The 20026-nt window shown below is 32.6% G+C and overlaps 1 protein-coding gene across 6 annotated transcripts in view; it reads left to right on the top strand.

Annotated features, from left to right (window-relative positions):
• The first annotated feature begins 224 nt into the window (after window positions 1-224).
• Window positions 225-20026, top strand: part of Drep2 (DNA fragmentation factor-related protein 2) — a 285668-nt gene continuing 265866 nt past the window's right edge. For 4 of the 6 annotated variants that reach the window (XM_053798009.2, XM_053798010.2, XM_053798007.2 and 1 more), the window contains exons 1-2: window positions 227-337; window positions 1404-1611. In XM_053798009.2, the coding sequence (XP_053653984.1) occupies window positions 1489-1611 (123 nt within the window). In that variant the 5' untranslated portion in view covers window positions 227-337; window positions 1404-1488. The other 2 variants (XM_053798008.2, XM_053798006.2) reach the window with 2 other exon arrangements.

The raw sequence follows: 20026 nt of genomic DNA, 5'->3' as shown, positions 1-20026 counted from the left end.
AGGAGGAGGAGTAGGCGGAGGAGGAGGCAGGAGGAGGAGGAGGAGGAGGAGGAGGCAGGAGGAGGAGGAGGAGGAGGCAGGAGGAGGAGGAGGCAGGAGGAGGAGGAGGAGGAGGAGGAGGAGGCAGGAGGAGGAGGAGGAGGAGGCAGGAGGAGGAGGAGGCAGGAGGAGGAGGAGGAGGAGGCAGGAGGAGGAGGAGGCAGGAGCAGTTATTGATCTTCTGGCAGTAATGGCGGACGGGGGAAGTGGGGGGCCAGACTTGAGTTGAAAGTGTCCGGGCTTATTCCGTTATTGCTGTCTATCCTGCCCATCTAGCCATGTTCTAATGTCTGCAGAGGTGAGTGCCCACCCTTGGCACTGCCGTGCCCAAACCTCAGCCGTGTACGTGCCGGGTTTGCCGTGTAGAAAGCCCGGCAAGTGGGTTCGTTTCAGTCGTTCAGGGGGTTGTGGGAGAGAGAGAGTGAGAGAGTGAGAGAGATAGAGAGAGGCTATAGACAGCACTCTTGCTGCTGTTCCTGTTGCCGGTAGACCGTCTACTCTCGCGCTGTCTACTGGTCTACCATCATGTGAAGTGTGGGTGGTGGTGGTGGTACCAGGCGATGGTGGTAGTCATGTGATTGTGGTGGGGGTAGTGACTACAACCATCCCACCCCCGTGATATAACCTCCCCAGCTACCATCCAGAGGACCCTTGCCGGGGAGATAGAACCCTTGCCGGGGAGATAGAACCCTTGCCGGGGAGATAGAACCCTTGCCGGGGTGTGTGTCTCTCTCTCTCTGTGTCATATCTACCATCAACCATCTCAACTAACTGCAGTTGAAATTGCTAATTATGAAGAGTCCATTGCTTGATACCCAGGACAGTGCCCGCGTTCAGTGCCAGGTATAGTCGGGTCTTTAAAATGCTAAAAAGGAATGTCTATTGTGCATTGGATGATAGATTGTTTCAGTTTGCAAGCGGTGATGATAGATAGTGGGGAAATTCACGAGTTGAAAGCAGCCCAGTGGAGGGTCTGTAGCTCCGACCGAGCGACCTTGTTTCACCTTATTTAAGGTACAGGAGCTGACCTGGTCCGGCAACGTCTGACCCCATTCCCCAAAAAAATTTTTCCAAACCCCTTAATTTACCCTCTTCTAAATTATTTTTAATTCATTTTTTTATTTTACACCCATTTGCAATATTCGCTAGGGTCTAGTGGCCAAATTATAATCAATTTATTGCCATAAAATTCGTAGATGTTTTCAAAATTTTGACGCCCAAAATTAATTAGAATGTAAGCCTTGACGTTACCTGGAATCTTTTTTTTTTTTTTTTTTTTTTTTGGTATATTGGAATCCTTTAAGGCGCTCAATAAAAGGCGCTGATCAGACCAAATTTAATTGTAATTTTCAATTCTATTTCAGAATAGACTATACCCATCTAAAGGCCTACAGTTCTATCAAAATTCGAATTAGATCTGCCCAGTTAGCATGCCTATGTCACAGAGGCATGGCCCAGGCTGACACTGACCCTGCGAACTTGTTGGATGAGATTTATACATCTCTGCTCATTCCTCTGCTCAATGAGCTTCAACAAATCAGAAGTTCAACGCGAGAATCAGTCACATTGAACGTTAGTACTGCTGCCCCTGTGTGTTGTGTCTGGAGATAGCCAGGGAGGCTGTGAGAGGGGGATGAGCGCTCTCTCTACCCTGTGTGTTCTGTCTGGAGATAACCAGGGAGGCTGTGAGAGGTGGATGAGCGCTCTCTCTACCCTGTGTGTTCTGTCTGGAGATAACCAGGGAGGCTGTGAGAGGGGGATGAGCGCTCTCTCTACCCTGTGTGTTCTGTCTGGAGATAACCAGGGAGGCTGTGAGAGGGGGATGAGCGCTCTCTCTACCCTGTGTGTTCTGTCTGGAGATAACCAGGGAGGCTGTGAGAGGGGGATGAGCGCTCTCTCTACCCTGTGTGTTCTGTCTGGAGATAACCAGGGAGGATGTGAGAGGGGGATGAGCGCTCTCTCTACCCTGTGTGTTCTGTCTGGAGATAACCAGGGAGGCTATGAGAGGGGGATGAGCGCTCTCACTACCCTGTGTGTTCTGTCTGGAGATAGCCGGGGATGCTGAGATGTACTCTCCCTCTTTCACAATCAACACAATCCCCTCTCCTCTGATTGTACTATAGTGCTCTCTAAGCTAAGACTTCAGACGTCCTCATCATACGTCTAAGATCTAACCTAAGACTTGAGGCATCCTAGCTTCTAAATCTAAGATTTAACCTTAAGGCTTCTTGACAATCTAAATCTAAGATCTAACCTACTTTAAGGCTTGAAATATCCTCATAAGGCTAAGTTCTAAACTTAAGGCTCCACAGCTTAAGGTTCTCACAATCTAATTCTAAGTTCTAACCTACTTTAAGTCGAGAGGCATCCCCACTGCAAAAGGCTAAGTTCTAAACTTAAGGCTACAGACGTTCTCACAATCTAAATCTAAGATCTAGCCTTATGTGCTAGCTAAGACTGAAGTCTTAGCTAGCAAATAAGTCTAGGGCATCGGAGCACGTAGGGCTGGACCAGTTACCATGCCCTGAGCATCTAATGTCCAACATTTCCTTACTTTTTAAATCCTGGCTTGCCTTAACTAAGGTAGGGATTTCTTCAGTAACGTTCGTTTACCTATTGGTTTTGCCTCTAAGATCTCTTACCTATCGCTTGTGCATTCCATGTAAAGGTATGGGAGGCCTTCTCGATCCCTTTTTCAAAGCCTTTTTTGAACACTGCTGTCCATATTCGCATCGCATCTAGGAATCTATCACCCATCCTGTAGACCTACTTCTCTTAGTGCCTATTGACGTAGGATATTGTAGAATTTCTTGAACTAATCGTAGGCTGGAATAACCCTCATTAACCAGCTCAAACAACGTAGATTAGCACTGTATTTTGGATTCTGGCTACCGAAACATCAGTAGTGTATAATTATCCCGATCGGAGCACGTCAGTACAGCGTATAATAACGATAACTACATATTGTATGGCGATTGTATCTTGTATGATTGTGTATGATTGTATTTAAAAGTATTCTTCTTCCTCCCTGCATGGTATATCAATACATTATGGCCATAGAAATGTTGTGAAGTTCAATCCAATGCTGTATTATACAACACCCCATTACAATATACAAGAATGATGTCATACAACAAATACAATACTGTACTATACAATATTAACCAATACTTCAGTATTGTATTATGCTAAATTTTAATTCCAAATTATGCAATATATTTCATAATAAAATACACTGTATCACATAATATATTGTATTATACAGCACAATGTATCATACATCACAGTATATCATACAACACTGCATCATACATGGAAAGGTATTACACAATATGTTATGTCAGACTGTATCATACAACACATTGTATCATACAACAACATACTGTATCATACAAGATATTACACCATACAACAGAACACTGTATTATACAGTAACACACTGCATCATACAACAATACACTGTCATACAAAAGCTATGCAACATACAACAATTCAATGTATTACAACAACAACCTGCATTATAAAACAACACTGCATAAAACAACACATTGTATTATACAACATACTGTATTATACAACGATACTGTATTATACAACAACACATTGTATTATACACACACATTGTATTATACAACAACACTGTATTATACAACACATTGTATTATACAACAACACATACAACACATTGTATTATACAACAACACACTGTATTATACATTGAATTACAACAACACATTGTATTATACAACAACACACTGTATTATACATTGAATTACAACAACACATTGTATTATACAACAACACACTGTATTATACAACAACACATTGTATTATACAACAACACACTGTATTATACAACAACACTGTATTATACAATACATTGTATTATACAACAACACATTGTATTATACAACAACACACTGTATTATACAACACCACTGTATTATACAATACATTGAATTATACAACAACACACTGTATTATACATTGAATTATACAACAACACATTGTATTATTCAACAACACGTTGTATTATACAACAACACATTGTATTATGCAACAACACACTGTATTATACAATACATTGTATTATACAACAACACACTGTACTATACAGCAACACATTGTATTATACAGCAACACACTGTATTATACAGCAACACATTGTATTATACAACAACACGCTGTATTATACAATACATTATATTACACAACAACACATTGTATTATACCACAACACATTGTATTATACAGCAACATACTGTATTATACAACAACACACTGCGTTATACAACAACACATTGTATTATACAACACATTGCATTATACAACAACATATTGTATTATACAACGACTCACAGTATTATACAACAACACATTGTATTATACAACAACACACTGCATTATACAACAACACACTGTATCATACAACACACTGTATTATACAACAACACATTGTATTATACAACAACACACTGTATTATACAGCAACACTTTGTATTATACAACAACACACTGTATTATACAACTCTGTATTATGCAACAACACACTGTATTATACAACATTATATTATACAACAACACATTGTATTATACAACACACTATTATACAACATACTGTATTATACAACATTGTATTATACAACAACACACTGTATTATACAACCCATTGTATTATACAACACACTGTATTTTACAATATTGCATTATACAACAGCACATTGTATTATACAAAAACACACAGTATTATAACCCACATTGTATTATACAACAACACATTGTATTATACAACAACACACAGTATTATACAACAACACATTGTATTATACAACAACACATTGTATTATACAACAACACACAGTATTATGCAACAACACATTGTATTATACAACACATTGTATTATACAACAACACATTGCATTATACAACAACACACAGTATTATACAACAACACATTGTATTATACAACAACACATTGTATTATACAACAACACATTGTATTATACAACAACACATTGTATTATACAACAACACAGTATTATACAACAACACATTGTATTATACAACAACACATTGTATTATACAACAACGCACAGAATTATACAACAGCACATTGTATTATACAACACACAGTATTATACAACAACACATTGTATTATACAACACATTGTATTATACAACAACGCACAGAATTATACAACAGCACATTGTATTATACAACAACACACAGTATTATACAACAACACATTGTATTATACAACAACACATTCTATTATACAACAACACACAGTATTATACAACAACACATTGTATTATACAACAACACATTGTATTATGCAACAACACATTGTATTATACAACAACACACAGTATTATACAACACATTGTATTATGCAACAACACATTGTATTATACAACAACACATTGTATTATACAACAACACATTGTATTATACAACAACACACAGTATTATACAACAACATATTGTATTATACAACAACACACAGTATCATACAACAACACATTGAATTATACAACAACACACAGTATTATACAACAACACATTGTATTATACAACAACACACAGTATTATACAACAACACATTGTATTATACAACAACACATTGTATTATACAACAACACATTGTATTATACAACAACACATTGTATTATACAACAACACATTGTATTATACAACAGCACATTGTATAATACAACACATTGTATTATACAACAACACACAGTATTATACAACAACACATTGTATTATACAACAACACATTGTCTTATACAACAACACATTGTATTATACAACAACACATTGTATTATACAACAACACATTGTATTATAAAACAACACGCAGTATTAAACAACAACACATTGTATTATACAACAACATATTGTATTATACAACAACACATTGTATTATACAACACATTGTATTATAAAACAACACATTGTATTATACAACAACATACAGTATTATGCAACAACACATTGTATTATACAACAACACATTGTATTATACAACAACACATTGTATTATACAACAACACATTGTATTATAAAACAACACGCAGTATTAAACAACAACATATTGTATTATACAACACATTGTATTATACAACAACACAGTATTATACAACAACACATTGTATTATACAACACATTGTATTATACAACACATTGTATTATACAACAGCACACAGTATTATACAACAACACATTGTATTATACAACACATTGTATTATGCAACACCACACAGTATTAAACAACAACACATTGTATTATACAACACATTGTGTTATACAACAACACATTGTATTATACAACACATTGAATTATACAACACATTGTATTATACAACAACACATTGTATTATACAACACATTGTATTATACAATAACACATTGTATTATTCAACAACACATTGTATTATACGACAACACACAGTATTATACAACAACACATTGTATTATAAAACAACACATTGTATTATACAACAACACACAGAATTATACAACAGCACATTGTATTATACAACACACACCATTATACAACAACACATTGTATTATACAACAACACACAGTATTATACAACAACACATTGTATTATACAACAACACACAGCATTATACAACAACACATTGTATTATACAACAACACACAGTATTATACAACAACACATTGTATTATACAACAACACACAGTATTATACAACAACACATTGTATTATACAACAACACACTGCATTAAACAACAACACATTGCATTATACAACAACACACAGTATTATACAACAACACATTGTATTATACAACAACACACAGCATTATACAACAACACATTGTATTATACAACAACACACAGTGTTATACAACAACACATTGTATCATACAACAACACATTGTATTATACAACAACACACAGTATTATACAACAACACACAGTATTATACAACAACACACAGTATTATACAACACATTGTATTATACAACAACACACAGTATTATATAACAACACATTGTATTATACAACAACACAGTGTTATACAACAACACATTGTATTATACAACAACACATTGTATTATACATCAACACACAGCATTATACAACAACACATTGTATTATACAACAACACACTGCATTATACAACACATTGTATTATACAACACACAGTATTATACAACAACACATTGTATTATACAACAACACATTGTATTATACAACAACACATTGTATTATACAACAAAACATTGTATTATACAACACACAGTATTATACAACAACACATTGTATTATACAACAACACAATGTATTATACAACAACACACAGCATTATACAACACACAGTATTATACAACAACACATTGTATTATACAACATATTGTATTATACAATAATACATTGTATTATACAACAACACATTGTATTATACAACACATTGTATTATACAACAACACACAGGATTATACAACAACACATTGTATTATACAACAACACATTGTATTATACAACAACACATTGTATTATACAACACACAGTATTATACAACAACACACAGTATTATACAACAACACATTGTATTATACAACAACACATTGTATTATACAACACACAGTATTATACAACAACACACAGTATTATACAACACATTGTATTATACAACAACACACAGTATTATACAACAACACACAGTATTATACAACAACACATTGTATTATACAACAAAACATTGTATTATACAGCAACACATTGTATTATACAACAACACACAGTATTATACAACACACAGTATTATACAACAACACATTGTATTATACAACAACACACAGTATTATACAACAACACATTGTATTATACAACAACACATTGTATTATACAGCAACATATTGTATTATACAACAACACACAGTATTAAACAACAACACACAGTATTATACAACAACACATTGTATTATACAACAACACACAGTATTATACAACAACACATTGTATTGTACAACAACACATTGTATTATACAACAACACACAGTATTATACAACAACATATTGTATTATACAACAACACACAGTATTATACAGCAACACATTGTATTATACAACACATTGTATTCTACAACAACACACAGCATTATACAACAGCACATTGTATTATACAACGACACATTATACAACAACACACAGTATTATACAACAACACATTGTATTATACAACACACAGTATTATACAGCAACACATTGTATTATACAACAACACATTGTATTATACAACGCATTGTATTATACAACAACACAGTATTATACAGCAACACATTGTATTATACAACAGCACTTTGTATTATACAACAACACTTTGTATTATACAGCAACACATTGTATTATACAATACAGAGTATTATACAACACTGTATTATGCAACAACACATTGTATTATACAACAACACACTGTATTATACTACAACACATTGTATTATACAACACACTGTATTATACAACAACACACAGTATTATACAACACATTGTATTATACAACTAAACATTGTATTATACAACACATTGTATTATACAACACAGTATTATACAACACGTTGTATTATACAACAACACATTGTATTATTCAGCAACACACAGTATTATACAACACATTGTATTATACAACAACACAGTATTATACAACACACAGTATTATACAACAACACATTGTATTATACAACAACACACAGTATTATACAACACATTGTATTATACAACAACACATTGTATTATACAACAACACATTGTATTATACAACAACACATTGTATTATACAACAACACACAGTAATATACAACAACACAAAGTATTATACAGCACATTGTATTATACAACAACACACAGTATTATACAACAACACATTGTATTATACAACAACACACAGTATTATAGAACACATTGTATTATACAACAATACATTGTATTAAACAACAACACAGTATTATACAACAACACACAGTATTATACAACAACACATTGTATTATACAACAACACACAGTATTATACAACACATTGTATTATGCAACAACACACAGTAATATACAACAACACACAGTATTATACAGCACATTGTATTATACAACAACACACAGTATTATACAACAACACATTGTATTATACAACAACACACAGTATTATACAACACATTGTATTATACAACAACACACAGTATTATACAACACATTGTATTATACAACAACACATTGTATTATACAACAACACACAGTATTATACAACACATTGTATTATACAACAACACACAGTATTATACAACAACACATTGTATTATACAACTACACATTGTATTATACAACAACACAATATTATATAACACTGTATTATACAACAATAGTATTATACAACACTGTATTATACAACAACACATTGCATTATACAACAACACACTGTATTATACTGCAACACATTGTATTATACAACAACTCACTGTATTATACAACAACACACAGTTTATACAACACATTGTATTATACAACAACACATTGTATTATACAACAATACATTGTATTATACAACATCACATTGTATTATACAACATCACATTGTATTATACAACAACACACTGTAATATACAACAACACATTGCATTATGCAACAATTCAAAGTATTATACAACAACACACAGTATTATACAAGACATTGTATTATGCAACAACACATTGTATTATACAACAACACACTGTATAATACAACAACACATAGTATTATACAACACATTGTATTATACAACAACACACTGTATAATACAACAACACATAGTATTATACAACACATTGTATTATACAACAACACACTGTATAATACAACAACACATTGTATTATACAACAACACATTGTATTATACAACACATTGTATTATACAACAACACACTGTATTATACAACAACACATTGTATTATAAAACAACACATTGTATTATACAACAACACATTGTATTATACAACACATTGTATTATACAACACATAGTATTATACAACACATTGTATTATACAACTACACATTGTATTATACAACAACACACAGTATTATACAATAACACATTGTATTATACAACGACACACAGTATTATACAACACATTGTATTATACAACAACACATTGTATTATACAACAACACAGAGTATTATACAACAACACAGAGGATTATACAACAACACATTGTATTATACAACACATTGTATTATACAACAACACATTGGATTATACAACAACACATTGTATTATACAACACATTGTATTATACAACACATTGTATTATACAACAAATAATATTATACAACACATTGTATTATACAACTACACATTGTATTATACAACACATTGTATTATACAACGACACACAGTATTATACAACAACACATTGTATTATACAACAACACACAGTATTATACAACAACACTTTGTTTTATACAACACATTGTATTATACAACAACACACAGAATTATACAACAACACATTGTATTATACAACAACACATTGTATTATACAAAAGCACAATGTATTATACAACACATTGTATTATACAACAGCACATTGTATTATACAACAACACATTGTATTATACAACAACACACAGTATTATACAACAGCACATTGTATTATACAACAACACATCGTATTATACAACAACACACAGTATTGTACAACAGCACATTGTATTATACAACAACACATTGTATTATACAACAACACAGTATTATACAACAGCACATTGTATTATACAACAACACATTGTATTATACAACAACACATTGTATTATACAACATACAGTATTATACAACAACACATTGTATTATACAACAACACATTGTATTATACAACAACACATTGTATTATACAACAACACATTGTATTGTATAATACAATGTGTTGTTGTACAATACAATGTGTTGTTGTATAATACAATGTGTTGTTGTATAATACAATGTGTTGTTGTATAATACAATGTGTTGTTGTATAATACAATGTGTTCTTGTATAATACAATGTGTTGTTGTATAATACAATGTGTTTTGAATAATACTGTGTGTTGTTGTATAACACAATGTTTTGCTGTATAATGCTGAGTGTTGTTGTAAAATACAATGTGTTCTTGTATAATACAATGTGTTGTTGTATAATACAATGTGCTGTGGTATAATACTGTGTGTTGTATAATACAATGTGTTGTTGTATAATACAATGTGTTGTTGTACAATACTGTGTGTTGTTGTATAATACGATGTGTTGTTGTATAATACAATGTGTTGCTGTAATGCTGTGTGTTGTTGTATAATACAATGTGTTGTTGTATAATACAATGTGTTGTATAATACAATGTGTTGTTGTACAATACAATGTGTTGTTGTATAATACAATGTGTTGTTGTATAATACAATGTGTTGTATAATACAATGTGTTGTTGTACAACACATTGTATTATACAACAACACATTGTATTATACAACAACACATTGTATTGTACAACAACACATTGTATTATACAACAACACATTGTATTATACAACAACACATTGTATTATACAACAACACACAGCATTACAGCAACACATTGTATTATACAACAACACACAGTATTATACAACAACACATTGTATTATACAACAACACATTGTATTATACAACAACACATTGTATTATACAACAACACATTGTATTATACAACAACACACAGTATTATACAACAACACTTTGTATTATACAACAACACATTGTATTATACAACAACACACAGTATTGTACAACACATTGTATTATACAACAACACACAGTATTATACAACAACACATTGTATTATACAACACATTGTATTATACAACAACACACAGTATTATACAACAACACATTGTATTATAAAACAATACATTATATTATACAACAACACATTGTATTATACAACAACACATTGTATTATACAACAACACATTGTATTATACAACGACACACAGTATTATGCAACACATTGTATTATACATCAACACATTGTATTATACAACAACCCACAGTATTATACATCAACACATTGTATTATACAACAACACACAGCATTATACAACAACACATTGTATTATACAACAACCCACAGTATTATACATCAACACATTGTATTATACAACAACACACAGCATTATATAACAACACATTGTATTATACAACAACACCCAGTATTATACAAGAACACATTGTATTATACAACAACACACATCATTATACAACAACACGTTGTATTATACAACAACACACACCATTATACAACAACACATTGTATTATACAACAATCCAGAGTATTATACATCAACACATTGTATTATACAACACATTGTATTATACAACACAGTGTATTATAGAATAACACAGTATTATACAACAACACATTGTATTATACAATAACACACAGTATTGTACAACAACACATTGTATTATACAACAACACACTGTATTATACTGCAACACATTGTATTATACAACAACTCACTGTATTATACAACAACACACAGTTTATACAACACATTGTATTATACAACTAAACATTGTATTATACAACAACACACAGTATTATACAACACATTGTATTATACAACAACACATTGTATTATAAAACAATACATTATATTATACAACAACACATTGTATTATACAACAACACACAGTATTACACAACGCATTGTATTATACAACAACACACAGTACTATACAACAACAAATTGTATTATACAACAACACATTGAATTATACAACATCACATTGTATTATACAACAACACACTGTAATATGCAACAACACATTGTATTATGCAACAATTCAAAGTATTATACAACATATTGTATTATACAACAACACATTGTATTATGCAACAACACATAGTATTATACAACACATTGTATTATATAACTACACATTGTATTATACAACGACACATTGTATTATACAACAACACATTGTATTATACAACAACACATTGTATTATACAACAAGTCAAAGTATTATACAACACATTGTATTATACAACAACACAGTATTATACAAGACATTGTATTATGCAACAATACATTGTATTATACAATAACATTGTATTATACAACAATACATTGTATTATACAATAACACAGTATTATACAACAACACATAGTATTATACAACACATTGTATTATACAACTACACATTGTATTATACAACACATTGTATTATACAACTACACATTGTATTATACAACAACACATTGTATTATACAACAACACATTGTATTATACAACAACACACAGTATTATACAACAACACATTGTATTATACAACACACTGTATTATACAACACATTGTATTATACAAAAACACATTGTATTATACAACAACACATTGTATTATACAACAACACACAGTATTATACAACAACACATTGTATTATACAACAACACACAGTATTATACAACAACACATTGTATTATACAACAACACACAGTATTATACAACAACACATTGTATTATACAACAACACATTGTATTATACAACAACACATTGTATTATACAACAACACACAGTATTATACAACAACACATTGTATTATACAACAACACATTGTATTATACAACAACACATTGTATTATACAACAACACACAGTATTATACAACAACGCATTGTATTATACAACAACAACACATTGTATTATACAACAACACACAGTATTATACAACAACACATTGTATTATACAACAACACACAGTATTATACAACAACACATTGTATTATAGAACAACAACACATTGTATTATACAACAACACATTGTATTATACAATAACACACAGTATTATACAACAACACATTGTATTATACAACACATTGTATTATATAATAACACATTGTATTATACAACAACACACAGTATTATACAACAACACATTGTATTATACAACAACACATTGTATTATACAACACATTGTATTATATAATAACACTTTGTATTATACAACAACACACAGTATTATACAACAACACATTGTATTATACAACAACACACAGTATTATACAACAACACACAGTATTATAGAACAACACATTGTATTATACAACAACACATTGTATTATACAACACATTGTATTATACAAGAATACATTGTATTATACAACAACACATTGTATTATACAACAACACACAGTATTATACAACAACACATTGTATTATACAAAAAACACATTGTATTATACAACAACACATTGTATTACACAACAACACATTGTATTATACAACAACACATTGTATTATACAACAACACATTGTATTATACAACAACAAATTGTATTATATAGCAACACACTGTATTATACAACAACACATTGCATTATACAACAACACACAGTATTATACAACAACACATTGTATTATACAACACACAGTATTATACAACACATTGTATTATACAACAACACATTGTATTATACAACAACACATTGTATTATACAACAACACATTGTATTATTCAACAACACACAGTATTATACAACAACACATTGTATTATACAACAACACACAGTATTATACAACAACACACAGCATTATACAATAACACATTGTATTATACAACAACACACAATATTATACAACAACACATTGTATTATATAACAACACATTGTATTATAAAGCAACACATTGTATTATACAACAACACATTGTATTATACAACAACACATTGTATTATACAACAACACATTGTATTATACAACAACACACAGTATTATACAACACATTGTATTATACAACACATTGTATTATACAACAACACATTGTATTATATAACACAGTATTATACAACAACACATTGTATTATACAGCAACACATTGTATTATACAACAACACATTGTATTATACAACACATTGTATTATACAACAACACATTGTATTATACAACAATACAATGTATTATACAACAACACACAGTATTATGCAACAACACATTGTATTATACAACAACACATAGCATTATACAACAACACATTGTATTATACAACAACACATTGTATTATACAACACATTGTATTATACAACAACACACAGCATTATACAACAACACACAGCATTATACAACAACACATTGTATTATACAACAACACACAGTATTATACAACAACACATTGTATTATACAACACACAGTATTATACAACAACACATTGTATTATACAACAACACACAGTATTATACAACAACACATTGTTTTATACAACAACTCACAGCATTATACAACAACACATTGTATTATACAACAACACATTGTATTATACAACAACACATTGTATTATACAACAACATACAGCATTATACATCAACACATTGTATTATACAACAACACAATGTATTATACAATAACACAGTATTATAAACAACACATTGTATTATACAACAACACATTGTATTATACAATAACACATTGTATTATACAACAACACATTGTATTATACAACAACACATTGTATTATACAACAACACATTGTATTATACAACAACACTCAGTATTATACAACAACACTCAGTATTATACAACAACACACAGTATTATACAACACATTGTATTATACAAGCACACGTTGTATTATACAACAACACACAGTATTATACAACACATTGTATTATACAACAACGCATTGTATTATACAACAACACGTTGTATTATACAACAACACATTGTATTATACAACAACACATTGTATTATACAACACATTGTATTATACAATAACACATTGTATTATACAACAACACATTGTATTATACAACGTCACACAGTATTATACAACAACACATTGTATTATACAACGACACATTGTTTTATACAACGTCACGCAATATTATACAACAACACATTGTATTATACAACAACACATTGTATTATACAACAACACATTGTATTATACAACAACACATTGTATTATACAACAACACATTGTATTATACAACAACACACAGTATTATACAACAACACATTGTATTATACAACAACACATTGTATTATACAACAACACATTGTATTATACAACAACACATTGTATTATACAACAACACATTGTATTATACAACAACACACAGTATTATAGAACAACACATTTTATTATACAACAACACATTGTATTATACAACACATTGTATTATACAACAACACATTGTATTTTACAACAACACACAGTATTATGCAGCAACGCATTGTATTATACAACACATTGTATTATGCAACAACACATTGTATTATACAACACATTGTATTATACAACAACACAGTATTATACAACAACACACTGTATTATACAACAACACATTGTATTATACAACACCACACTGTATTATGCAACACTGTATCATACAACTCCCTACGTCATACAACAACAACACATTATCATACAACCAACTACAACAAAATACAACACATTATCATACAAGTTCAACAAAATACAACATCCCACTACAACGACAATACACTAATACAACGCAATACAATATATAGTGAAGCATGTATTCATCTAAACTTTCCAGGGTGGTTGAGTTGCAGCTCCTGGGCCACACTGGCATGTTCCATTCTCAATTTATTATGTATTGTGTATGTTGCTGTATATTAATCTATTTCCCTGAAATCTCCCTTTTTTCCGCTGTATTTGCTGTATATTTTGTGTATATCTTGCATTTTCTATATTCCAGTAATTCCTTGTATTCCTACTGTATTCTCTAGTAATTTCCTGTATTATAACTGTATCTTGTATTTTCATGTATTCTCTGTAATTTATGTGTATACATTATGTATTTTCCTGTATCTTTCTGTTGTATTTTCTGGTGTATTTCCATTTTCTAATTACAACAGCAGAAATGTGCCACTTTTTCGCCTTCTCGCCACCTTTTCACCCTCTTCTCTCCACCTTTTCTCGTTTTCGCCACCTTTTCACCTTCTTCTCGCCACCTTTTCACTACACCACCTTTTCACCTTCTCTTCGCCATCTTTTCACCTTCTTTTCGCCACCTTTTTGTCACTTTTTCACCTTTTCGCCATCTTTTCACCTTTTCGCCACCTTTTCGCCATCTTTTCACCTTTTCGCCATCTTTTCACCTTTTCGCCACCTTTTTGCCACCTTTCCACATTTTCGCCATCTTTTCACCTTTTCGCCATTTTTTCGCCATCTTTTCACCTTCTTTTCGCCACCTTTTTGCCACCTTTTCACCTTTTCGCCACCTTTTCGCCATCTTTCCACCTTTTCGCCACCTTTTCGCTTTTTTGCCATCTTTCCACCTTCTTTTCGCCATCTTTTTGCCACCTTTTTCACCTTTTTGCCATCTTTTCACCTTTTTGCCACCTTTTTGCCATCTTTCCACCTTCTTTTCGCCATCTTTTCACCTTCTTTTCGCCACCTTTTCACCCATTTTCGACACTTTTTCACCCATTTTCGACACTTTTTCACCCATTTTCGACACTTTTTCACCCATTTTCGACACTTTTTCCCCACTTTCTTGATTTTTATTAATAAAAAAGCCATACTTATTTTTTTCCCTTTCACCATAAGTAAAATGTGCCTCCTCTTCTTACATTGGTGGACACAGGCCTATTTTGGGCCTATTTTCCCAGGCCTATTCAATAGTTTTGGTTCATAGGTAGAAAGTGTGTGAGGAGTGCCATTAAGAGTGCCATTAAGAATGCCTGTTCTACCACAATTTTTAATTAAGTGGGATTTTTGAGGACTTTTCTAACCTACTCTGATGTTGATGTGTTTATAATGTTGATTATTATTATTGCTGTTATTATTGTTGTTACTATTATTATTATTATTATTATTTAGTAATAGACTTGAACATACACCACATTCACACACACACACACAAACACACACACACAAGGTTAAAACATTCCCCAATATACCAGAGTGTACCTTGACTGTGATAGAAAACGAAAAGAATGGGAACATCTGAGAGAGTAAGAAGGCACCAGAGACAATAAGGGAAGACAGAGCAGGTACCGATAGATTGGGGAACTCAGCCTCGGGGGACCAACAAAAAAAAAAAACTGCCCACAAAACCACCCACAGCATTCCCTCTACCCCTACCAACCCATGCCAAACACAATAACCAGAAAGAAAGCACACCCAGAGTCCCCCCCACCCCAGCACTTATACCACCACAACACCAGTCTACCATATTGTTCATCCCTGTTTACCACACCCTCAACCTGCACCAACCTCTCCTACCCTTCTGAACACAGTTCTAAAAGGGAAGCTGAAGGTATGGTATACCAATACAGATGAAATAAATAAGAGTGATGAGTGGCAGGAAAGAATCACTGAGGCATCCTCAAACATCATAGTACTCACAAAACCGAAGCTCACAGGGGTGATAACAGATGTGACCTTCCCATCTGGATAACAGATCCTGAGAAAAGACAGGAGGATCAGATGGGGAGGAGGAGTTGCACTGCTCATCAGAACGAATGGACTTTTGAGGAGAAGGGAAGACCAGGAGCCCATGGTTTACCCAGAGGTGTGGAGAAGCCAAAGCTAAGTATGCAAGAGCATGGAAAATGTATAGAAGGCAAATGACCCAGGAAAGCAAGATGAGGTGAAGATCCAGAAATTGATATGCATAAGGAGGCCCAGTGGCAATATGAGAATGGCACAGCATCAAATGCCAAATCTAACCCAATGTTGTTACACAGCCACATCAGGAGGATAACCGTCAAGGACCAGGTAATTAGGCTGAGGAAAGAAAGAGGGAACTGACAGGGAGCGACCAGGAAATATGTGAGGAGCTCAGCTCACGACTGAGGGAGGTATTCACAGTGGAGACAGAGGTTTCTAGCAAACCTAGGTGGTAGGGTGCACCAGCAAGTGCTAAACACACTGCACACAACCGAAGAGGTGAAGAAACTGTTAGGTGACCTAGATACCTCGAAAGCAGTGGGCCCAGATATCTTTTCTTGGATCCTGACAGAGGGAGCAGAGGCACTGTATATTCCTCTAACAACAATCTTCAACAACTCTATCTAAACAGTTCAACTACCCAAGATATGGAAGACAGCAAATGTAGTCCCAATTTTTAAGAAAGGAGACGGACAGGCTGGACTAAATTTCAGAGCAGTGTCACTGACATGTATAGTATGTAAAGTTAAGGAGATTATCAGAAGAGTAGTGGATCACCTAGAAAGGAATGAGCTTATACAAGATAACCAACATGGTTTCAGTGAGGGGAAATCCTTTATCAGAAACCTGTTGGAGTTCCAGAGGGGTAGGTAAATTGCATCTTCTTGAACTGCAAGAAGGCTTTAGGCAGTACCACACAAGATACTAGTTGAAAAGCTATGAGAGGAGGCAGGAATAGCAAGGAAACTACTGCAATGGATCAGGAAATACCTGACAGGAAGGAAACAACGTGTATTGGTACGAAATAGTGTCATAGAGGGTGCATGTGTCAAGTGAGGTTTAACAAGGGTCAGTCCTAGGTCTGGTGCTGTTTCTTGTATATGTGAATGATATGATGGAAGGGTGTCCTTATTTGCAGACAATATGAAGCTAATGAGAAGAATACAAGTGGACAAGGATCAAGTAAGCCTTCAAGGGTATCTGGACAGGCTGCAAGCCTGGTCTGGCAAATGGCTCCTGTAGTTTAACTCCAGCAAAATTATGAAGTTTGGGGAAGGACAGAGAAAGACGGCAGAGTACAATCTAAGAGGTCAAAAGCTGCAAAACTTACTCGAGAAAAACTTTTGTTCTGAGGAGGGAAATTAGATCTAGCAAAAATAATCCCAAATGGCTAAACAATACATTAAAACATCTCACTGGTCAAAAGAGAGGCATATATAGGCACATCAAAAGAGGGAATGGGCAGTTAAGAAATCAATATATTCAATTAAAGAGATATTTAACAAAAAAGGAATAAGAAAAGCAAAAAGGGATTATGAGGCTAAGGTCG

The sequence above is a fragment of the Cherax quadricarinatus genome, chromosome 93 (assembly GCF_038502225.1).
Source record: "Cherax quadricarinatus isolate ZL_2023a chromosome 93, ASM3850222v1, whole genome shotgun sequence".
In the NCBI taxonomy this organism is placed as follows: domain Eukaryota; kingdom Metazoa; phylum Arthropoda; class Malacostraca; order Decapoda; family Parastacidae; genus Cherax; species Cherax quadricarinatus.
The sequence above is the reverse complement of the archived record's forward strand: the minus strand, read 5'-3'. Positions and strand labels throughout refer to the sequence as shown.